This window comes from Abrus precatorius, unplaced genomic scaffold, assembly GCF_003935025.1.
Source record: "Abrus precatorius isolate BTA unplaced genomic scaffold, Abrus_2018 Scaffold2, whole genome shotgun sequence".
Lineage (NCBI taxonomy): Eukaryota > Viridiplantae > Streptophyta > Magnoliopsida > Fabales > Fabaceae > Abrus > Abrus precatorius.
In genome coordinates this window covers 17,487,262-17,511,854 of record NW_020874362.1, presented here as the reverse complement: position 1 = coordinate 17,511,854, position 24,593 = coordinate 17,487,262, and the positions used below count along the sequence as shown (strand labels likewise).

General features: G+C 30.6%; 3 protein-coding genes across 3 annotated transcripts; 2 read left to right on the top strand and 1 right to left on the bottom strand.

Annotated features, from left to right (window-relative positions):
- Window positions 1-1,885: 1,885 nt before the first annotated feature.
- Window positions 1,886-7,685, top strand: LOC113858856 (uncharacterized protein At4g17910). The gene is made up of 16 exons (XM_027491631.1): window positions 1,886-1,956; window positions 2,065-2,128; window positions 2,220-2,265; window positions 2,513-2,634; window positions 2,760-2,833; window positions 2,926-3,004; window positions 3,089-3,178; window positions 4,194-4,267; window positions 4,905-4,992; window positions 6,028-6,154; window positions 6,235-6,339; window positions 6,463-6,589; window positions 6,670-6,721; window positions 6,806-6,850; window positions 7,178-7,276; window positions 7,363-7,685. Exons 1-16 carry the CDS (start codon window positions 1,901-1,903, stop codon window positions 7,513-7,515), a joined length of 1,401 nt encoding a protein of 466 aa, XP_027347432.1. The 5' UTR covers window positions 1,886-1,900; the 3' UTR covers window positions 7,516-7,685.
- A 1,632-nt stretch (window positions 7,686-9,317) lies between these two features.
- LOC113858962 (transcription factor bHLH71-like) lies at window positions 9,318-11,265 on the top strand. The gene is made up of 3 exons (XM_027491775.1): window positions 9,318-9,753; window positions 10,201-10,611; window positions 10,961-11,265. The coding sequence occupies exons 1-3, from the start codon at window positions 9,364-9,366 to the stop codon at window positions 11,057-11,059; spliced, it is 900 nt and encodes a 299-aa protein (XP_027347576.1). The 5' UTR covers window positions 9,318-9,363; the 3' UTR covers window positions 11,060-11,265.
- An 11,339-nt stretch (window positions 11,266-22,604) lies between these two features.
- Window positions 22,605-23,648, bottom strand: LOC113859542 (E3 ubiquitin-protein ligase Os04g0590900-like). The gene has a single exon (XM_027492287.1). The coding sequence runs from the start codon at window positions 23,646-23,648 to the stop codon at window positions 22,605-22,607; it is 1,044 nt and encodes a 347-aa protein (XP_027348088.1).
- Between the last annotated feature and the right edge of the window lie 945 nt (window positions 23,649-24,593).

Below are 24,593 nucleotides of genomic sequence, written 5' to 3'. Positions count from 1 at the left end.
ATACCTGCATATATATATATATGTTTGAACTTTGTTTTATAATTATGCATTAAATTTTTATATTATTATATTACTTATGTAAAATTATATAAGATTAATATAAAAATATATTTAATAACAAAGTAAACCAAAATTATTTATGTTTATATTTTTAATAGGAAAATTTATTTACTATTTTATATCATTTAATTAGCCTAATAATATTTAATTATTACATAGTTGATATAAGATTTACTTTTTTTAAAAATATTATTTATATATGACACACATAAAATATTTTTCACACAAATATTTTTGTTAATAAAATCATATTAATATTTAAATCTTAAAGTGAATGATAAATAATAAGCATATTATAAATATTTTATAAATTTTACAATAACCTACTATTACCATAAACTTATTATTTATTGATAATATTTAAATTTTATTTTTTATATTTTAATTTAAAATAATATTTTCTATACAACATATATATTACAAGCACAACTATAATATATTAAATTTAAATAATATTATTCTTACTATTTATTTATATTTAAATAAGTTTTTGAAAAGATATAAAATATAAAAAATTATTATTAATTTTTTTTTGTTAATTTTTTCTTCAGATAAAAAAGTATAATTTTTTTATATACACATATATTTCTTTATTATAAAATTTTATTGTAACCATTTATCTTTTATTCAAATTCTTTCTTTTAAAATATATATACATTATAAATATTTAATTCATTAAAATAATTTTTTAAAAATTTTTATTTTTGACAAAATACTTTCTTATAGTATATGAGTTAAAAATATTAGTATTAATAATATATATATATATATATATTATTTTAATTAAATATATTATTTTTCTTACAATTTCAAATTCAAAAGTTAAAAAAATATTTTATGTATCTACCTTTTTGTTGTTAGTACTTGAACTTCTCTACCCTAACTCTATTCTCATTCTTAATGTCTGTTTCATTAAAACCTAACAACTGTGAAATTGTTATTCATTAGAGTTAGTTGTTAATACCGCTACAAGAGATTACCAAGTGATTTCACACGAAGGGCTACCCACTGTGCAGATCTATTTCGTTGTTGCTCTGACGTTGCTGATTGATCGAATCTCACATAAGATAGGATTATCGCCGACAAATAATTTGTTTGTTTAGTTTCGTTTATTGTTTCTAAGAATTTTAGTTTAAAAATTTATTATATTAAGATACATTTATCACTTGTGATCTTTGAATATTTATTTTTTTTTATCTATATTTGTATTTTGTTTGACAATTACATTTTAAATTTTTGTATTATTATGTTAATTATGTGAAATTATATAAACATATTTTTCTTTATAAATATTTTTTTCTCAAACAAACGTGGGTAACGAGTACAAGATGGGTATGCAGGTACCCAAAAGGTACGAATACAAGGATTAATATTCATACCTACACAGGTATAAGGTTAGGTACGAGTATTTTTGTAAAACGCAGATATAAGAATGGATACTATAGTACCCCACCTATACCTTACCTATTGCTATATCTGTGTGCAGAGAGTTAACTCATCAACTAATCCATAAATATTCTGATCCCAAAAAATTGAAAAAAGATTACAATAAATTCATTCCAAATGATCCTATGGAATGAACACGTATAAAACATTAAAATCTTGTATGAATGAGAGGTTCCTTTCGAGCTAGAAAGACGTGGAGCTTGCTCAATTACCATCTCCAATCGGGTCATTTGGAGATCCGGAAACCCACTTGATTTTATTAAACCCAATATGTATCAAAATAAATCCGACCCGTAACGTTACCCGACCCATCTCCATTTCAAGGGAAGTTTGAAGCTACAGCTATCTATGATTTCTACATCTTTGAGCCAAAGTTAACGGTTGCATAGGAACCATGGATCCTCCTCTGCCTAAACCCTCCTTCAACCCCAACAAGCATCTCAAAGAAGAGTTACTCTCTCTACTTTCTTATTCCCTAACCCATGCTTTTTTCCTTATTGTAATCGTCTTCAAATTTTCATTATTAATCCCTCCTTCGTATTTGTCTTAAAATTGCAGATTCGTAAGCAACTTGAGCGGATCCTCTATGCTTGAAATCGCCGCGCTTACAGTAACTGTCCCTGTGAGTCAACCCACAATTTGCATGCCACATACAATTTTCATACCAACTCAAATGTGATGTGATCGTCTTTTTTTTTTTGTTCCCCTTACAGATTCTCGTCCTTATTCGTCACTCCATTCCCTCCTTTTCTTTAAATGGTCAGTCTATAAAACTTAAATTTCACACTTTCAAACTCAAGTAGCTAAACCGAACATTTTATTTATGCTTAGTTTCTGCATTTTGTTATAATTCTCTTTGACATTTTTATTTTTATTATGATTAGTATTGTTACCCTATGATTCGGTTGTTTGATTCCATGCAAGCTTTATTCACCTTATCTTGTTCATATACATTACGTAGATAACATGTTTGTTTGCCTTTTTTTTTTTATTATTATTATTAAAGGTGCCTCCCTGAAGAAGAAAAACGACGATGCACCTTCGAAGAATAGGGGTTTCAAAGCATACTTAGCTACATTGTCTCTGGACTTTCTTGTCATTGTTGTTCCAATGCTCTTATTTTTCACAGTACGTTTGCCCTAGTAGCATCAAATGTTTTGCTAACAAATAGAAAACACCGAGCTTGCTTTGGACTTGAGTTTCAACTTTCAATCATTCACATTTTGTAATTACTATAATGAACTTGCTGACAGGTTCTTGCAGACTGGACCTATATCTTTGCAAGTTTGTTCACAATCTTAACGTTACTTTATACTGTAGCTAAGAGGTAATTGTTCAATTTTGTGTAGGTAACGTACTTAAGGGTCTTAATAATATAATAAGTAAATAAGAGGCTGACTTCTATACACTTAACTGCAGGTCTGGTAGTTCATCTCCTTCTTTTGAAGGGGAGTCCAATTCCCTTCGAGCATATATTACTTCGTACAGGGTTATTGTGGTATGAAGTGCCGCAGCTGAAAAATCTTTGTTCAATTGTTTTGATTGTTCACTGTTATTATGTTAATTAAAATAATTTTTGCAGATGATTATAACATTCTTGTGTATCTTGGCTGTTGACTTCAGAATATTTCCTAGAAGATATGCAAAGACTGAAACTTATGGAACTAGTTTGGTATGTACGGTCCTTCTTCAGTTTCAAATATGAAAAATGAAAGACATGTCCATACGAAAAGAATATTGCAAAGGAGATTTTATATAAAAATGTTTCATATGCTTTCTAATCCAACACTTTTGCCACAGCAGAGAACATTGATTATATTCTTAGGTAATATTGTGAGTCACAGTGGGTATATTTTAAGTTTAAAAAACAATATAGTTGCAGATAATTTTTCCTGTGGTTTATTCCTGTTTATCAATGAAAATATGGTTTCAAAGGTTGTAGAAGTTTTGTTGATAATCAGGGGCGGGATTTTCTCAAATTTATTGGCTTGAATTTAGATGGTAAAGACATAGTTCACAAGCACAGAATTTTGTTTAGGCAGATTCTTAGGGATTGGATTGTCATGTTTTATCTATGGACTTCAGCTTATGGTTTATTTAACAAGGAACTATGTCCAACATTCAAAGCTATTGGAGGCCTTTTCTGACCTATGCATATTTCTTTTTCTTCTGTGTATGTTGTTTTGATGAAAGGGGGGCTTGTCTTCCACTATGATAGCAGTAATGTCTATACTAGGCGGAGCAGGCAGCATGGGCCTGGCAATAATGGGCTCAATTGAGTTAGTTTGGAGAATTAGAGTTAAATAGAGGGACAGGGGCATATAAAATGTACTGGAACACAACAGAGAAAAGAGTGTTAGAGAGTTGAGGATTTTGGAGTGGATGCAGTGTAGCAGTTCCTCTTAGCTAGTCTTTGATCATCTTCTGTATTCTTTCTCTGTGATAGAGTTCTTCCTTCACCCATATTGGGTCCAGGGAAGAGCCTCAATCTTTCTTGAATAAAGAAATCATCTTTTACGTCATTTCTTGTACCAGTGTATCACACTATAATGCACTTCTTTTGGTTAATGCCCATACTGTGTTGCATATCAATTACAATTTCGTCCATAAATTTTGTTTCCTATTTTACTGACAAGCACCACAGTCTATATTTTAATTGTTCTGTTGAGATTTCTTTTGCATTCCAGATGGATCTTGGTGTTGGAGCCTTTGTTTTAGCAAACTCACTAGTTTCTCGGCAAGCACGTAATGTAAAATCTGTGTAAGTCATCCAGTGCTACATATCTAGTGTCTTCAGACTTCAATGTGATTCTTAGCTCACCAAATAAACTGTTGGAAATTAATTTGTGTATTTATCTTTACTGAAATAGAAAAATTTATGTTTGCCTGGATGTAAAAATGTATTTTATAGTGTTTGATAAATTACAAGTTGTCTTACTTGAATGAGTTAGGAACTTCTGTTACAAGCTCATACAAATGAGTAAAGTAGCAATGTTAACAAAATGGACATGCTGTCTAGCTTTCGAAAATTAAGAGCATGTTTGTTTTAATTTTTAAAAAGAGTTTTCTCTTTTTAAATTCTCCTTTCCAATTTCTGTTTACCTTATTTGTATTTTTTGTTTTTAAAAAGAGAAAACTCTTTTTAAAAATCAAAACAAACATTCTCTAAGTTTCTCCTTTCCAATTCTCTTTACCTTATTTTTTGTTTTTAAAAAGAGAAAACTCTTTTTAAAAATCAAAACAAACATGCTCTAAGTTTCTCCTTTCCAATTTCTGTTTACGTGCTCTTTGGTAACATTGATGTCTTTTTGAATGAACATGCTCAGATACAGTGCATTCTGCATTCCTTTGATATATATATATATATTTATTTTTATCTTTTTTTTCTCATGCTTCAGAAACTGGAAGACTGCAATAGTTTCAACTGGTCCACTGATCATCTTAGGATTTATTCGTCTTATTACAACAGCTGGTGTGGATTATCAGGTGGGATTATTTTCATCGGATTCTTAAAATCTGCGGCAACAGAAACACATTCATGTGCAAATAACACTGAATCCTCTTTAAGCTTTAACAATGCTACTTACCAATTTGTTTCTGAAACTTAAACTAATATGACATAGTTTCATAAAGACCCCAGATATGGGCAGTATATCTTATATCGCTTAAACTAATCTTTTGGGCAGAAACTTTGATACCATGCTTGGTGGGGGGAATAAGGCTTGATTTGCAAAAGCAGTTTGCTCGGAATGTGAATGAAATTTGATCTTTGATTGCACTGCACTGAATTATTTCGTTTCCTTATTACGCCTGGCCCTAGGTAGTGGTGGAAAGATAGAGAGTAATATTTAATATAGTTATTTCATTAAATCTGCTCCTGATAAGCAAAATGAGTAAACTGAAAATAAATACTTAAAGAAAGTACTGACATAGAAGTTCTTATGATTGTTTTTTATTAAAATGGTCACTGATATGGATTTTTGCTTGTTTACAGAATTGTGAGATCTAATTGTCTAATATTTTAGTTCAAGACTGATAGAAACTGGTATCTTTATTAAGAAATACAAGAAGAAACTCCCAATGTTACAAAATAAAACACACACACTCAACAGTTCTTCGAGGGATTGCACCCCTAAGCCAAAGGCCTAACTCTCAAAATTGACAAGCTGACCTCTCTCTCTTCCTTCCTCTTATTTATGGAGGCAATATGCCTTATTTCTTCTACAATCTCAACCATCCCAAATTACTAACTAATTAAGGCTAACTAACTAATATATTGTAGCTAACTAATATAATATAATGAACTACTAATACGTCCCTAACTAACATCGTAGCTAACTACTAATGGGGTTACCTAACAAAGCATTCATAAGGTCCTTTTTTCCCCTTCTCATGATAATATTTAATGACAATGGCCACTGCTATGCCATTTTTCCTACACACAAATTGTGAGTTATAATAGTCTGATGGATAATTCAAGACGTTTTCAAGGAAGCCAGTAATCATTTTTCATTCTTATAGGTACATGTTGGTGAATATGGTGTGCATTGGAATTTCTTCTTCACACTTGCGGCAGTGTCAATCCTTACTTCCTTTGTTAATATTCCCCCTCAATATTGTGGAGTTTTTGGTTCACTTGTTCTAGCAGGTACTTTTTTCTTTGTCTCATCTTAATGTCTTGCCTTTTGAAATATGTTTTTCTAATAAATTTTAATTTCTGTTTCTAAGGGTACCAGTTCTGCTTGGTGCATGGTTTAAATCATTACTTGCTTTCTAATGAAAGAGGAAGGGATATCTTAAGTCAAAACAAGGAGGGGATTTTTAGCATATTTGGTGAGAATTGCATCTTGCATTATTTGATCTTGATGCTAAGACTTTAATTTTACTGGAAAGTACTTCGGGTTATTGTATTTCTGATATTTAACGTTTGATCAAACAATTGTATTTTGTCACCAGGATACTGGGGCATGTACCTTCTTGGTGTTTATTTAGGAAACTCTCTTATCTTTGGAAGCCATTCCTCTGGATTTAGAGGTAGCAGATGGGTTCAGATGAGGGTTTGTATTCTCTCCATCCTGTTTTGGTAAAGCTTGATCCCAAACTTGTTTATCCTTTTGAATGATATCTACAGCCTTGAACCCCTTTTTATGATGCCCATTTTAGGTTGCTAACTGTGCTTCTAGACAAGCATGTTGAAAGAATTTCACGGAGAACGGTATGTCCCAGTGCTATAGTTTCTTAATTAAAGGGCATTCTTTTGGTCATCAATGGATGCAAACTAAATGTTGATACTTTGCAGTGCAATCTGCCATATGTTACTATGGTATTGGCTGACAATCTACAGGTCTTCTCTCTTCTGTTCTCTTCATTTGATCAGTATCTAACAGTGTGTGATCGGGCATGTTGACTTTGCTGCTTGTATTGCAGTTGCAGGGTTTTTAAATTATTTTATGGCTCTATCTCGGTTGTTAGTGTTTATTTTATGCAATTGAATCTTTTTGAACTAATCTGCTATACTAAATACTGCACTGTGGATGTCTCAATCAGTATCACAATTTTACTTTCACCCCGCAGCAGCTCATTCTTGAGTTATCACTGTCATTATAATTGCCATTTGGCAGTTGATTAAGGGTTTGGTTTGAATATTTATTCTGAATGTCACTTTTTTCAGCTGTTATCAATTCTGATGATGGCTGATCTTGTTCCTGGAAGTAAAACTTCACTACTTGAAGAAGCATTTAATCAGAACTTACTGGCTACATTTCTTCTGGTGAACAAGATATTCCTATTTTACAATCATATATACTTGCTCTCTTTTGATTTCAGATCTAATTTCCTCTGGTAATCTGTGTGCAGGCAAATGTCCTTACAGGGTTGGTAAACTTGTCTGTTGATACCCTATCTGTATCATCCATCGCAGCCCTTTTTATTTTGCTTGTCTATGCTTATATTTTATCAATTGTAATTGGTATTGCAAATTATTTTGGTATAAAGTTAAAATTTTGGTGAAGCAGCCCATTATCTATGCTGTCGTCTGCACTATTGGTGTTACTATTTATTACAAACACAAGATTTCATTTTATTAGTCTTAAATTGAATTTATTATAAAACTTGTGTGGCAATTATGGTTGGTAGTAGAAGTATGCATGATAAAAAATTCTATTACCTTAAACTTGATCTATGTGTTGACAAATCCTTAAGATTTTAAATCATCCCCTGGTCAGCATATTTGGGGATGCGTATGTATGATAAAAATGATGGAGACTGGACCAATCTCATCTTTGTGACACTTGGGACAGCCTTTCGTTGACCCAAAAAAAGGACAGCCATTTCCCTGCACATGCAATTGTATGCTATCTCAGCATGGATATTGATTGACCACTCAGAAGATGCAACTTACAACTCATACTTGGTGGTTTTGTGTGTTTGGCTTCATTTTCATGCATTCTTGATTTGGCGTCCCTTTAGTAGTTTTTATATACTCTACACGATTGTGCAGTGAAACGGAATGGGGTAAGAAGCATAAATCTTTCTAGGCAATATATGTAATGGAAAAAGAAAGGTTGAAAATGAATTATGGGGATTTGAATGTAGCCTAAGTGATGCGGATCTGCATGATGTACTTTTTCGAGAAGGGTAGCTTACAGTCACATGGTTAATCCAGCAGAGTCTGACAGCTTGGACCATGGTCCTAGCTCGACCTCTGTCCTTTTGTGTGTCCTCATCAGCACATAAGGCTAAAGTTCTGGTGTTTGTCAAAACATGCACATCGAGGTGTAGCCTATACACACAAGAACACTCCCCACATCAATATTAATATTGATGAGGTACTTACTATAAAGTATAAACTTCTACGCAAAATATACTTAAGTTTATTCACTTACATTTTCACTTTTATGGCAACTTGAAAGATTTTCCTTGTCAAGTATTTGGTGGTCCTGGTTATCCTCAGTTTTTGCATACAGTTTGCATCAAAGAAAGAGTACCATGATCAGAAGGCATAACCCCTTTTTACTTTAAAAGTGATAACGGGAATATCGCAGATTGAACTAGGAGGAGTTCGTTGGCCGTTAAAGAAATAAAGTCATTACCAAATGTACGATTTTCATCAAGTCAATTAACAAAAGACGTCAAAATGATGTTATTGTCGTAGATTTTGTAGATTATAATGATTAATTTTTAATTAACTCCTACAATTTTATGAGCCCAAAACATGGTATGGATAAAGTTTATTGGGTATATACATGTACCCTGGAGTAATCTACATGGTCTAATCTCTACCGTAAGATTGTCAACTACAGCAAAATGTTGATATGGCTTTGACATGTAGAATGTTGTATCGAAGGATTGTCAAATACATGCAATAGTCTTTGTCTAAATTATTTATATGGGAATCTCGGGTGCGTGAGCCATTCATTTCCTGCAAACCCCAACACAGATTTGAATGTGATGAGTAGCTATTACACAGCTTGTTGTGTTGTTTGTATGCATATTTCTATATAGATTTGGGTCCCCCACCCTACTCTTTCATTGGCATAAGCTGTGCCAGTCTTTGACAGCATCTATGAAATTGGGAAGGGAACCAAAGCATGGATGTGTGAGGAGCCTGTTTCCTTTTACTACACCTTTCTGATTCCTGAAAAGCACAACACCTTTTTCTGCCCTTCTCACGTGCTGCGTATCCTCTAATCTAAATTACCCTTTTTCCAATATTAAACTTTCAGCTTCCTCTTCCTCTGTAACTCAAGCTGCATCAACTAAGTTAGTGGAATTTGCTATAAATGGTTGTCATGCTCTTGTGAGAAACTCATAAGAGACTCCTGTGGTGATTTAGTTCTCACAAAGTTGAGGATTATAATGGCTTTAGAAACTCTTTCTTCCAATGAGTTTTCCAACTTCATTATCTATGACACTATCTCTGCAACTCCATTTAGCAGCCACGACTCTTCTGAGGCTAGTTTCTTAGAAAATTTAGTGAACTATCAGGAACAAGAACCTGCATTTGATAACTGTGCAATGAGAACCCGAAAGCGCCAAAACAGCGAGCTAGAAACCATTGGAAGGAAGCAGAATGTGGTGGTGCAAGGTAGGAAGAAGAGGAGAAGGAAGCCAAGGGTATGCAAAAACAAGGAAGAGGCTGAGACACAAAGAATCACACACATCACAGTCGAAAGAAACCGCAGAAAGCAGATGAATGAGCATCTTGCTGTCCTTCGTTCACTCATGCCCGAGTCTTACGTCCAAAGGGTTTGTTTCTCTCTCTTTCTCATAAAGAATGTACTTGGGATTTTTCACAAAATCACTGGTATGTTAATGTTATGGTCCCAAATAGCAGAGAAGAGGAGATTCTCGCTCAACTATAATGCTAAGCAGGACAAAGCTGAAGTAATACAAGAATATTCTAAACTTCGTCATATCTGAGCTGGAATCCTAAAACCATTTTATGGAAAGTAACCAAAGGATAATGTTCTTTGTAATTGAATTTTTTCTCTCTTTCTTGGGTTTCCTTTGTAAGGTGAAGAAGAAGCAATACTAAGCGTGTAAGTCATCTGCTTCTTGGGGAGCAATTGGCATAATTTCAACTTCGAAATCAAGCATGCTTTTACAGCCACTTGAAAAGCTTCATACATGAACACTGTTACTTGTTTTCAATGCAACTTCTTTTACAATGTGCAAATTTTATATGTTTTATAGGGTGACCAGGCTTCTATAGTGGGTGGTGCCATAGAGTTTGTGAAGGAGCTGGAGCACCTCTTGCAATCACTTGAAGCTAGAAAGCTGCAACTTTTGCAGCAAGAAGTGGCACAAACCAATGAAGATACGGCCATTTCCAAACTTATGCAACCCCCTTTTGCACAATTTTTTGTGTATCCTCAGTACACATGGTCCCAGGCTCCTAACAAATACACATCCAAGACCAAAGCTGCCATAGCTGATATCGAGGTCACTTTAATAGAGACCCATGCAAATCTTCGAATCCTCACAAGGAGAAGTCCCGGCCAGCTAACGAAGTTGGTATCTGGTTTTCAAACACTCTACCTCACCATCTTACATCTTAATGTCACCACCATAGACCCTTTGGTGTTCTATTCCATCAGTGCCAAGGTTTGTAATTAACTATCAATTTCGTTATCTTTCAGTCTTAAAAGCTTGACTTTTAAGTATCTAAGATTAGTTAATTTTTATCAAAAAATAAAATATTAATAACATTGGAAATACAAAAGTATTGATAAATACTTTAATTTTTTTTATTAAATTTATATTACTTTTAAAAGCTTAAATTCATTTTACTGTGTCAGTTCCATTTTCCACCATGCCTTAACTTTATAGAATAAATTCATGTGGCAGAATTAATCTTTCATCTATGAAATTATAACTATGATGTCCTTTTATAACTCATGAAAATTTAGAGAGATTGTTTGGCTAAAATATGAGCATTTTCTTTTTTATTAAGGTTGAAGAAGGATTCCAACTTGGTTCTGTAGATGGTATTTCAACGGCAGTTCATCATTTGCTTGGAAGAATTGAGGAAGAAGCTTCCCTTTGCTGTTGATCTGTTTCATCTGGGGGCACGAGATTTTAGTGAAATTACCAAATCAACCCCCTAGCCGCCTAGAAAGAGAGGAAGAATATTTGGTGATGGATTGAGCTTTTGTTTTTGTTTGTTTGGCGCCCAACTAATGTGTTAATCATGATAAACTATAGTTGCAGTAGATTGTGTTTTGGTTGCTTCAAGTACAACTTGTTTGGGAACGGTTTCCACAACATTCGACAGATTAGACTTCAAACCAAATGGAAAGTTGTTCATACAGTTTATCTTGTTTGCAGTTCCACTGCTTGTGTCCTCGTCAGTGCCCCTCTTGCCATGAGAGTCATAACCTATAAGATATAACATTATAATTTTTTCTTTGTTTTGGAAACATCTCTTTTATTATTAAAATACCAATAACGTGATTAATCAAATTCGTTTGATATGTTGTACTAGATAAAATATTATTTGATTCAAATATTTAAAAATCACAATTTTGATTAAAATTTAAATCATATTACTAAATTTAATTCAACATGATTTGATTAAGTGGATTTAGATGCATACTTTAATTAACTACTTAATCTAATTTTTTTTATATCAGAACTTATGCGATAAATTGACACATAAAATTACTAAAACAAATTAAAAAATTATCTCGAGAAATTATAAAATCAAACTTTCCAAAATAAGTTAATAAACTCGTTTTATAAGTTATTTACAAATTTTAAATATCTAATTTATTTAAAATATTATATTAATAGAAGTTAAAATGATTTAGATTAATTGACTTTAACACTACAATTAAAGTTTCAACGTGGTTAGACAAAGAGAAATTGAATTCAACGGTTTAATTTTTAATTATTTATTTTAATTTTAAGAATGCTACTTAAAATATGACATTAATATACTATCTATTTTCAAATAGCACGATTTTATTAGTGTGTGTATCTACAAACTCTAAAAGATTGGTTCAAAAATAAAATTAAGAATTTAAATTAAAAAAATCAACAAATAAACCAAATTTACATGATTTTAATAATAGAAAAGTTTAATTAATTTAAGAAAAATTTATAAGATTAAAATCTTACAAATTTCAAATTAGAAGGACTATAATTATAATTAAACTTGTGTTTTTCATAAATATATAAAAGTAACTTTTGGTAAGGATTTATTTTACTTATTCTTTGCAGTGTAGAATAAAGAATTCAAACATCTTTAAGAGTCCTTGATGATCGAAATAAGATGACCTGATAAAAATTTTGTTTTAGTGTTCGTTGATCACTTAGAATATGATAACTTGTTATATCGAGTTATCCTATGTGATTCAAATATAGTTTATAGTTTAGTCAATTATATTTTATTTATCTCAAATATTAAAAAGAATAATATAATAATATTTGTTTTATTATCTTTATATATATCAAACATAAAATAGAATAAAAAATTATCTTTCTCTTGTTGTATTTTATCTTTATCTATTTCTTTATTTTATTATATTTTTATCTTATCTTCACCAAACGGGCCTTAATAATTATATATGGTTACTTTTACTAACTATAAGAATAATTTATACCAAATTATCATATTTTATTGTCGTAAGTAAAATTTTTATCCTCACGAGGATAATGAGTTATGAAGTATTAATAAAAAATTCTATAAAAAGTATATATTTTAAAAGGCAAACTATTTTTTAAAAATATAAAATATATTATTATACCTTTTTTAAGAAAAAGGTATAATAATATAAAATGTAGTTTGATTTGATTTTTTTTAAGAAATAAGAAAAATGATCCTATTGAATATAAAAAATTTCTTTCAGTTTTTGGACAATTTGATCGGTTTTAAATTTTTTATTAATTGAACGATTCAAAGTATTATAGGAAAATCCAAAAGTTGTATCATAATGGGGATTTTTGTCCAGTAGGGATACTTCTATTTTGAAACAAACAGGCATAGCCGTGGATTAACCCTTGCTTGGGTGATAATGCACTTGTGTGTTGAGACACTAAAGAAGACCCTATCTTACATTCGGGAAGAGGTAAAAGAAAACAAAATCTGGCCCATGTTAGCGCTGTGCCTACATTTATACATTTTGTTCTTTTTCGGTTATGGATGGAGATAGTGAACTTGCAAGATAAGTGAACTCAACTTTGCAGCATCATAATAGAAGCAAATATCGACCTTGCTTAATGAAAGAGGGGCCAGAGGGCTCAATTTTTGAAGACGACAATTTTGGATTCATATGAGGTTGCAGTCGGTGGTTTCCTTCGTTAGAAACACTCATAAATATCACCATAGATAAATGGTTGACCTTCTATGTATCTTCCTTTGATTAGTCCAAAGTTTTCTTCATCAAGTAATACATTTTCATCATGATTATTCATGATTCATGCATCATTTCTGATTGTTCACGTGGGAGAGCTTCTTCTCCTCATTAGCGTTTTATGTCGAGAAAAAAAGCAGCAGCTTGAGTTAGCTATTTGAATCAAGTCCATAGTTACAATAATGGGTTTTCAATCGCAAAGATAATGGATACATTTTCCAAGTCCTGAGAGGGGAGGGAGCGAGTTTGTGTGACACGTTTTGGTAGTTCTGAATGAAAGGTTGGATCAAATTAAAGAAGGGTATGTGGGATCGATGCAATTTTAATTAGTTTTGTTTTGATTATCATCAGCTTGCAGTTTTGTTTCTTTCTCTGTGATCGAAAGATCAATATCCCCTCATTAAGACAATGTGTCCGCTAGTGTAAGGCAGGATCAGAGAAACAGACATGTATGTATGGATGATTCCAAACAAATCTACATCTTTGCTCTATTCATATGCATGTTATGTACATGCCACTCTACTCAACTACGCATGCATGCGTGCCCCTAAAAGATCCTAATCAAACAATTCGCTTATTATTTTAAAAAATGCTAACGTAATACTCTCTTAAACACATTTTTTAACAGCCTCTTTGTGATATAATACATACCTCGCAAATTAAATATTGCTTTATTGTTTTTTAAAAATATATTCCAATTATATAAAACGTATTGTATATTAAAATAAGTAAGATGCTGATATGTTTTTCTTTTTTTGTCAACAAATTTTGCTTTATAAATATGTATGAACCTTATGGACCCATTGGGCCCTAACACACTATTTCTTATGCGGATCCAACTGACACAGCGTCCCGCCAACTTGTTGATCAAAAGAAAAACAAATATTTTGCTCCGTAGACAAAAAAATAATAAAATTTGTCATGTCCCACCACCATCAATAGCTTTAGGATTAGATAATGCATTCCAAAATTCATATAATTTAGAAAAAGTAATTTTAAAATACTACACAATTTTAATTAGATAATTTTTATGTTAAATAAAAATATTTTCAAATGATTTGATTTTAGACAAAATTTAAAAATCTCTCTATCATGCTTAACTTCTTACATTTATTATTTTTATATATTTTTCATATTTAACTCTAAGTATCTTTTATTATTACTTTCATATTTTATGTTTCCTGCAATCTTAAAATTATGAGGAATGTTATTTACATAAAAAAAATTGTGAATTCTTTGTTGTAATAGAAAAATAATAGGATAAAGTTATTATTATTGTAGTAGAAATTTATCATAAAAATAGTATAAAATATCATCTCTCGTTGAATCCATAAGTCGCAGAGATTTATAACACGATGACTTAAATAAACCCACTTACTAGCATATGAAAAGTAATGTCTACGGTACCTTTCACCTATCATTATCTAATCAATACCAAAATTGATACTGATAACACATTAATTATAAAAAAATATATTATTTTCACTTAAATTCTCGTACACCCACACAGTGAAAGAGAGGAAGAGAGAATTTCTAATCACTCAATATTTCATTCACCTGAACGCACATCATTCGGTGCATCCAATAACATTTTATTGGTTTTAATATGTAATATAATACCTATGTGAGAAATAACCGTAAGAGTTCAATTTAAAATTGACTATTGTGGCCTAGATTTGAGGGTGCCTATAATATAGTTAAGTATTTACAATTTCACGTTCACTTGATTTGCAGCAGCCTTCCTAAAAGTCATTGGAGTTTTATTACTTTATAATCAAGTAACTCTTAATTTAATAATGAGGAACCCGCAACTATAATTTTCTTTTGTTTGATTTATATTTTACTGATATTGTCTCCCTTTAATCAAACTTATTTTATTCCAAATATGTTTTTTAACTTATAAAATAACTTAATTCGGAAAAATGGTGTAAAATTATTTATAATTTGATCTTTAGTATGGAAAATGTTAATTTCTACTTTCTTGTTGGCTAATAATTCTTGTACCATGTGAAATCAAGTATTTATGTGTTTAGATTTTTGAATTGAGTAGTGGTAGATCTCCTGTCACAGAATTGTTGCCAAATTTTTATTTCTAATATATTTTCGTACAAAACAAATGCTACGTTATGCTAGATTACTGACGAAAGAAGAGGATTTTAGGAAAATCTACGTCTATAGAGCTTTATAATATAAATGTAGCAGAATGGTAACTTTTGGTCAACGATCTTTCAGAATCTTTAATATTATGATCTTCTTCAATTAGATTTCTTTATCTTCCGATGAAGTTTAATGTTTTCTCTTGAGACCATTATTAGACTATTAGGATTCCTATTGTTCCTTAATCAGCTTGAATCTGATTTTCACTTATTAAACTCATTATTTTTATTAGTAATTTAAAGAACTTACTGGAATTATATCACTTATATTAAGTACATATAAACATGAATAACTCATATAAATATTATAAAAAATATGTTGTTCATCTTATATTATTAAAAATATAATTTTTTTTAATAATCTTCCATTTAGACTACATGTTTATTTTGACATTTATACCACATTGATAAGTTTGTATTTTAATCTATTTTATAGCTTATATATATTTATGTATGACTTGTATTTTATTTAGGTTTTACACTAATTTATATATATATATATATATATATATATATATTGTGTAGTTTAGTATAAGCAGTCTATAGTTGAATTTTTTAGCTTTTTAGACCTAAATTGGTTAGAAATTAAAGCTTTGCAACAGTTAGCACGTTCAAACCTTAGAAGCAAGCACATGAGTATTTCGACCACAAGCACAACTATGCTGATGGCCTTGTACGGCCATGCCAATATGTAATAAGTTTAATTATGAAGGGTTTTTAAGGTTTTCAAACTCTATTAAAAAAGACCTTGGGGTAGCAATTCATCATCCTGTTGTACATCTAGCTTTCGATCTATGATACACCTTTCATTTCATTTCTCTTACATGAGATTTTTGGTACATTTTTTATGGGACTTGAAACCTTAGCGACTGTACTTGAAGACTGGGAACTCATCTCATTTTATAGTTTACTATTTTTTTTTATTATGACTTTGTTTATGATTGCTTCAATTCTTTTTTTTAGCATGAGTAATTAAGCATATAGCCAGGGTCATAAGAATTCTTATTTATTGAATTTATGGGATTTTAATGTTTAAATTTAAATTTGATTTCTTTCTGTGATTAATGTTTATCCTATTATGCATAGTTGTATGTTATAACATTATAACCTTAATTAATTATATCATCAAGCAACTGTACCTTGATTGGTTAATTGATCTATAGGATAAAACGAGATAAAGGATTAGGTGAATCAAACCAATCTTTCTCTTTTAATCGTTATTAAATTGACAAGTTCATAGATGCTTTATGTTTTCTTAAATTATTATTTTGCATGATCATTGTAGATGTTAGTTTAAAGAAAAGAATGTTAATATTCCATGACCATTAGGTATTGATAATATTTGTATGAATAGTTGATAATTACAAGGAAATTAGATTTATAGTTAAACAGAAAAATAAAATAAAAGATTAAATAGAAAACTCATATGCCCTAAGTTTCTCTTCTATAAGTTCAACCATGACGTGTATTGTGTTACTTGTTTTCATTCATAATTATTTTATAATTGAATTATTATTTTTATTTGATTTTGCATCCTTTAGGCTCAAACAATTGAATTAGAAAATTCTTAGTAATTGAAACTAATCCTTGTGGTATGATAATTTTGAGAACTTATTTTAGAACCCTATATTACTTTTTGATGCATACACTTGCCCACTAAACACACATAAAAAAGAATTTAGGTGCACAACTTACATTATTTACTTTTAGACTACCCTTGAACAATCTAGTCCATCTTATATAAGAACAGGGAACCACTACAGCTTTCATTATATCTCAATGTAATTAAACTACAATGATCACCACAATCACATGTACTTCAATGACATAGATCAAATATGGATAAGTGGCATGAAAATTACATGTAATGTGACACTACGTCAGAAAGGAGATATGAGAAAACTACTCTCCAATCTCCATCTCTGAGAGTGGTTACATGTGGAATCACTCTTTGAAAAACACTTCTGAGAGCAATTCCACATCAATTGCTCTCCAAACTCTACTTCTAAGAGCAGTTATTTGTGAACTGCTATCTAAAGTTTTAAAAATTTTAGATAGAATTTTTTAAAATTTGACATTATTACAAATTTTAGCATACTTGATAGACCATATATTATTCAAAAACAGTGGAAACATTTCAATATCCTAAATACAACTTGATATTCTAAAATTTTAAAGCAATTGATGTTCGTAGGCAAGTGTATCTGTCGAAAAGTAATAAAATTGTTTTCAAAAAAGAGTTCCTAAGTTATCGTCCTACAGAGATTATTTTCAAGTACAAAAAATACATTGATTCAATTGTTTAAACGCAAAGGGGGTGTGATGGATTAAAAATAAGACTTAATGTTAATGATTAATTAAAAAGAATAATAATGCAACATATGAGAGAAATCGAATGAGATGAGCCTAAGGCTTATAATTTCACCTATTACACTTCTTTATGTTCTAATTGTTTTAACCCTAGTATTGGCATCTGAATATTTGCCAACCACTCATACTAGTTCTATTAACAATCAATGATCATGCAATGTAAATATTTTTTTCGTTGAGCAATCACCCCAATAATAATGCAAAGCAATTGGTAGAGAAAGCATAAAGATCCAATAAGTTTGTTAATTAAATAACGGTTGAAATAGAGGAATTAAGTGTGATTAACCTAACCCTTTGTCTCGTTTTATCTTATAGTTCCATTAATTACACATGGTATGATCGCCTACGATGCAACTAATTATGGGATGCTAAAGGTGATCAATTCTTAACATGCACAATATGATTCAATAGGATAAAAGCCAAACAATAAAGGAAAACCAATACTGATATCAAAAGTAAAAATACACAAAGTATGCAATAGGATCCCTCGTAACCCTAACTATGAATTTAGTTACTCATAATGAAATACACAACGAAAAACATAATGAATCAATCCATAAAACACAAAGGATATTTCAAACAAGAGAAACCTAAAAGAGAAAAAAATAAAAAGAGTTCTTGTTCTTCAAGGGGGTGCTCAATCACTCGCTCTAACTTCAAAGGGTTCATCGTCTTTGCCAATGATCTCCAATAACTCTCAACGATAAAGTGTACAGAACTAAGAAAGGAAAGACAGTGTGTCGAATGAAGTAGAAAAAAGTGTCCCAAGTGTAAAGCATAAGGCTTCTATATATAGGCTGTGTCTTGAGTTTCTGGTCTGTTGAGCTCTATCTTTTTTAATTGGTTTATCCACAATCAGAATCTTAACTTCAGAATCTCAACTGAAAACCACTCTAAATCCTTATATCTAAATCTTTATCTAAGTTTAAATTTTAAATTTTAAATTCAAACTGATTCACATAGCATGACCAAGGACTAAAATTATCTAACTTTTATCTAGAATATCTCTATACTATAATGATAATAACTTCCAGCTAAACTGTAATAATTAATAGCATAATTAGTGTAAATATATACAAAATAGGGTTTTAAGTATATAAATATAAGTCATAAAATATATCAAAATATGATCTTATCAATTGACATTACATATGTCAATCAATTATTAGATCAAATTGGGTACAATTGAATATCCTAAAATAACACCATAACAGAATAATACAAAAAAGGTCCAAATACAATTATATTGAACCACAATGAATAATGAAAAAAATTTATGCATTTTTTCCTTAAGAATATATATTTCACTTTCTTTTGAAAAAATCACTAAGAATCTATTGTACTTAATATGTCCTACAAATATCTATAGTACATATATATACACCATTCCTTTTGAAGTTGTTGAATTCTATTCGCAGGAAAGTTTAGGATGCCTAGACACTTAACTTGAACAAATACAAATGATTAAATGATTTTGGATATAGACTCCTTATGTTAACTAAGATCGTAGTTTGTCTATGGGGCAAAGCATCTCCAATGAAAAGACATACTTAATATTCATTGTCATCGTTATTTGTTTGCTTAAAACACTTTATGGAAGAAAAAAAATTAACTTATATAGTAAGCATATCAACCATATCAATCATGTACATACAATATTTTTTATATACTCTGATCACATTCTTTCTACATTCTTATCATTCTTTTGCATTTTATCTCAATTAATCATTGGTTAGTTACATCAATACGGATACAGCGTGTGCTAACTTGTCCCTTTTTAGCAGAAGTATAGTTAGGAGTATGCATCAGAAAATGAGTGTGAAGCCTGCGATGTTTCCATTCTCATTAAGAAATGTGCACTAATTATGGATAACATTCACCACCCTCATTTCTCCAAGATTCCCAATTGACTTCATTTTTCATACTCCCAATATATTTCTGTAACTATTTACACGTATTCTGATTGTTCAAATACCAAGTTCTTCTTATATATTACAATGTGGAGTACTTTGAGAGAGGAGAAAATAGAGAAATATAGAATGAGATTGAAGGATTGAGCTCTAAGAAATTTACTTGGGATTGGAGGAAAGAAAATTTGGTCTTAGATTCAGAAGAAATTTGGAGCTTGAGAGGGATTTCTTTGGGTAAAGGAAAAGAGATATAAGATGAAGTGTGGTAAGTAGTTCATTGACTTACCATGCAAGTTTTGGAATAGACATTACTTAAATACCTTCAAAACTCGCGAATTCTCATTTGAGCGAGAAAACCAGGCAAAAATTATTACTCTTTTGCTGATACTTTTTGAAAAAACTTCCATTTTGAAAACAAAAAAATAAAAATAAAAATTAGGGTGTTACATTCAAATAATTCTTAAACCCTTGAATACCACATAAATCATGTTTTTCTATCTCTAGGTATCATTTAACTCACAGCAGTGCATTCATAGGCTTGACTCTTTTTTTTTTTTTTAATTTGTAAAAGTCTCCTCTAATCCTTAATTGATGATAAAGAAATTTAAGATAAATAAATCCAAATACAATGCTTACTATCAAATGAAAACAAGATATAAATTCATTTACATTTACATAATATCAAACACTTGGCCTTCATAAATCTTTCAAGTTCTTGAAGCTTTAATCGCGTTGCTCCCATGCTTTAAGTTCTAGCCTTTTTCTTGTTAAATATTTTGGATCACCCTACTGTCCCTTACTAACACGTTTTTATAGGTTTTGTATTAATAATAGACTGTCAAGGTCAGTACACAAGCCCAACCTAAACATCACAGATTCGTGTATCCACGTTGTAGCGTGTCACGTTGGAGTGTGACTCAAGTGTCAGAGCCTACATTCATAATATGAAAACAAAAATTTACTAATATATTGTGAAAATTAGTTTTGAGAATTAAAAATTGATTTTTTGAGTAAAGAAATAAATTTGAAAGTAATAAATCATTTTAGGTTCAAAACCAGTTTCAAAACCAAAATTTGAAAATTTTAGCTTCAAAATTGGTTATGAAGCCAAACCAGAAAACCTGCTTATAAATTGATTTTAAAAGGGTTCTATAATGCGTTGCATGAATCAATGCCTATTAAATTTTTCTTTCTTAATTTTCACACTCATTTCAATATACAATTTGTAGAAATTTAAGCATATATTTTACGTATGATTTTTCTAATATAAGAGAACGTTATTCACATAGTTTTTTTTATTAAAAATAATAACATTAATAGAATATATACTTTTTCAATAAAAAATTATTATCTACATTTTTCTCATCAAGAACATTATATATGTTAAAAAATTATTTTAATTATATTTAATATATATATATATATAAATTAATTTTATTTAATTTTGAAACAAATAAATCTTGAATCATTGAGATATGAAGAAATTACTCACATTTTTATTTGAAAATTTTTAAAAGTAAAATATCCTTTCTTTATATATAAGTTTATATTATTATTTAAATTTATTTCAATAAAGATGAATGTTCAGAAAAACTTTTCCTGTATCGCCTTCAATTTTTAGAATTTAACCAAAAAAGAAGAAGAAGAAATTTTAATCTAAATTTTCAAAATCTATTATAAATATATTTAAAATTTTATTTCATCTTCTAAGTAACTTAAATTAGTAATAAGGTTATTTAAAATTAGTTGTTGGTAATTGGAAATAAACTTTCAGTATGATCACTCATAGTTTTCTATTACTGTTAACAGATTTATTTATATCAAAATGGCTTAAGGTGTAATACATTTTATTTACAAATATAAGAAAATTGAATTTTTGAAAATTAGAGGGTAATTCATTATAATTGAAACATTCCTACTGGCTACTACGAGGAGAATAGTGTAATGTATCCCGATTATCACTGTGATGAGTTAATGGATTTAGAGATATTATATTCATTTCATAAAATCAGGGTTATATTATTTATTTAACAAAACTTTATAATAATATCTTTTTTCATCACGTCAACTATTTAATCATCTCTATCTCTCCTTTTCTTTCTATTTTTTTCTAATTTTGTAAAAAAAAGGTTAAAATAAATTTGTTCTAAAAATAATCATATCGCTCTCTCTTTTCTTTCTATTACATACAAATTTGTTCTATGAAGTAAATGTTTTATTTTTTATAAATATTTACTACTTTGTATATTTAAATTTAGTCGGTAAAGATTAACGTTACTTTTCATTTTTATTTTTTTTATCGCACTGTTTATCTCATATTACATTCTTATTTTATAAATTGATTTTTTAATGTATCTCGTAGAACACATAATAAGAAAATAATAAACAATGAAATTATTTTTAAAAATTTAATATTTAATATTATTAATATATTTAACTTTTTATGTTATATAATTGTAAATGAAAAGTTATTATATATATATACATGTTAGACTAAGAATTATTTTGGGTATACTTTTAAAACAAGTTATGTTATTATTATTATTATTATTAAGTTCTTTTAATTAACTTTATTAAAATTTAAGAAAAAAATTATTTATTTTTATATAAAATCTTGTGTAAAGAAATCTTCGTATTAAGAAAAAGGGGGACAGGACATTTAATCCTCACAGAAAAGCGTTAAGTTGTTAAATCAAGGATCCAAATTACAACCACAAAAGATACACACAACCATTAATCTACAATAGCAAATTAACGGTATATACAAGATCCTCACATAAAACTTGTGAAATTGATTATCTGAATATTCAGAGTCCCTGCCTCGCTCTGCCATTTTTGCTAAAAGATAATCTTCCACTGGAAAACGACCTCTTCATTGCAATTGGACTCAGCACACAATGCAATACTCTGTTTTTGTAGCTACTCTCTCCTCGAGATCTCTTGGAAGGACCAACATGAGTATCAGAGCACCCTTCCACATGGGAATATTCCTCTGCATTCATATGCAACACATGAGCAACAGAAACAGCACTTTGAAGCGAATGGTCCAAAGACACTGACCTTCCAATGGACTCACTCACCTCTTCATCTCTAATCTCAATCACTCTGTGCCTCCCTTGTAACCCACTCAAATCACTAAATGCACGCAATGCAGGCTTTGGATAAGCTCTATCACGATGCACGCTCTCTTCTTCCTCCACCACAGACTCATTGCCCCTTCCAACACCCAAGTTTTCACCCTCATTCCTCGCCGGTACCTCAACCTCTAACGCTGCAACCAAAGCATTCAAATTGAATATGCTGGCGCGACACAAAGGGCAACTAGAGTGAGACTTGAGCCACGTGTCAATGCAAGGAAGATGAAAAGCGTGCCTACATTTTGGCAAGAGCCTAACGCTTTCATTTTCTTGAAACCCACTTAGACAAATTGAACAATCCGTGACTCCACCAAAACCACCTCCTTTATTGTACTTGAAAACCGCAATGGACTCGATTTGGGCCTCGTCTAGGCCCGTTGTTGAAACATGCCAGGGTTCATGGAGTGAGGGGTTCTGGTTGTTGTTTTGTATGTCATCATTTGAGTCTCTGCGTGTCGATTCTCTGGCGCCACAGTACTTGGATATTAGAGTGTAGTAACTCACTAGAAGAAAAGCAGTGGCCAAGATCCCAATGATTGCAATAACAAGAGGTGAGAAATTTGGGCTTGAATCATCATCAGGGTATTCAAAGGGTGGAGGAGGAGGATACACTATGTAACACCATTGTGGACAGTACAAGCTACAAAATCCCTGAGAACAGTCTTTGCTGTTCATATAAGGAATCCAAGTTCTTGGATTGCCAATAGCAGCCATCAACAACACACTATAAAATCATCGTTTTCTGCCTTCCCTGCAAGTTAATTATTTTTCACTTTGACACCAGAGAAACAAGCTACTAATACAAATAGAGAATAGACCATAAAATTTATAAAAAAGAAAAAATCTTCCGCGGTAAGCAAGCATGTAGGAGACTTTTGGTAGGAAAATTCATGGGTGAAAAAATTTAATGTGAAAATAATGAAAAATAAAGGGGAATGGTGTTAACACATTATCTGTGCAAGAGGAAGAAGAAAGAGAGAGAGAGAGAGACTTGGGAGAACGCAAGTTAATTTGAAGACAAAAGAAAAGCAGGGGAAAGGGGCCGAAGGCTTAGATGGAAAGCAAGGCAAAAACAAGGAAAATTGGAGCTCTGATGTGAATACTTTAACTTTTCTTTTGCTTACTTCTTTTTCTTTTGGCTTTGTCTATTCTCTAGCTTATCTTTCTAGCTTGAAATTGTTTGTTGACCGAGGAGGTTGTGCACTGGGGTTGATGTTGGTTGGGAATTTATTAAAATGATCAATTATTTTTCTCTTTAATTTTTAATTTCTGGTCCAGTACTAGCATCCAATTGAATGAGGCTTAAATCATTTGAGAATTGTGAAGTAAAAATCCTTATAGATCAAGAACTTCTCTTCATTAATGCCTACAGCTATGGGGGGAGCTAATTTGGCCGTCAAGTTGGTTGTACCTGACACACAAGTGGGGTTATGGTAGAAACTTCACGACTTTTTGCTTTCAATATTGTATCACTTAGGCTAGTACACTTCAACCAACATATATTTACGTTATAATCAGAAAGATGTTAAAAACTTGTGCCATGTGGTGAATACTCGAATTTAAACAGGTCACTTTGTTCTCTATAGAAGATTTCAAAGAAAATAGAAGCGAATCTATTTTGGGATCAGTGGCACTTTAGCCATTTAGCAAGATATGCTG

Bases quoted from the DNA above. Each gene is read 5' to 3' on its own strand.
- LOC113859542 (XM_027492287.1), bottom strand. From the start codon at position 23,648: ATGGCTGCTATTGGCAATCCAAGAACTTGGATTCCTTATATGAACAGC.
- LOC113858962 (XM_027491775.1), top strand. From the start codon at position 9,364: ATGGCTTTAGAAACTCTTTCTTCCAATGAGTTTTCCAACTTCATTATC. The intron at 9,754-10,200 runs GTTTGTTTCTCT...TATGTTTTATAG, and splicing joins CCGAGTCTTACGTCCAAAGG to GGTGACCAGGCTTCTATAGT. The intron at 10,612-10,960 runs GTTTGTAATTAA...TTTTTTATTAAG, and splicing joins TCTATTCCATCAGTGCCAAG to GTTGAAGAAGGATTCCAACT.
- LOC113858856 (XM_027491631.1), top strand. From the start codon at position 1,901: ATGGATCCTCCTCTGCCTAAACCCTCCTTCAACCCCAACAAGCATCTC. The intron at 2,834-2,925 runs GTAATTGTTCAA...ACTTAACTGCAG, and splicing joins CTTTATACTGTAGCTAAGAG to GTCTGGTAGTTCATCTCCTT. The intron at 4,993-6,027 runs GTGGGATTATTT...TCATTCTTATAG, and splicing joins CAGCTGGTGTGGATTATCAG to GTACATGTTGGTGAATATGG.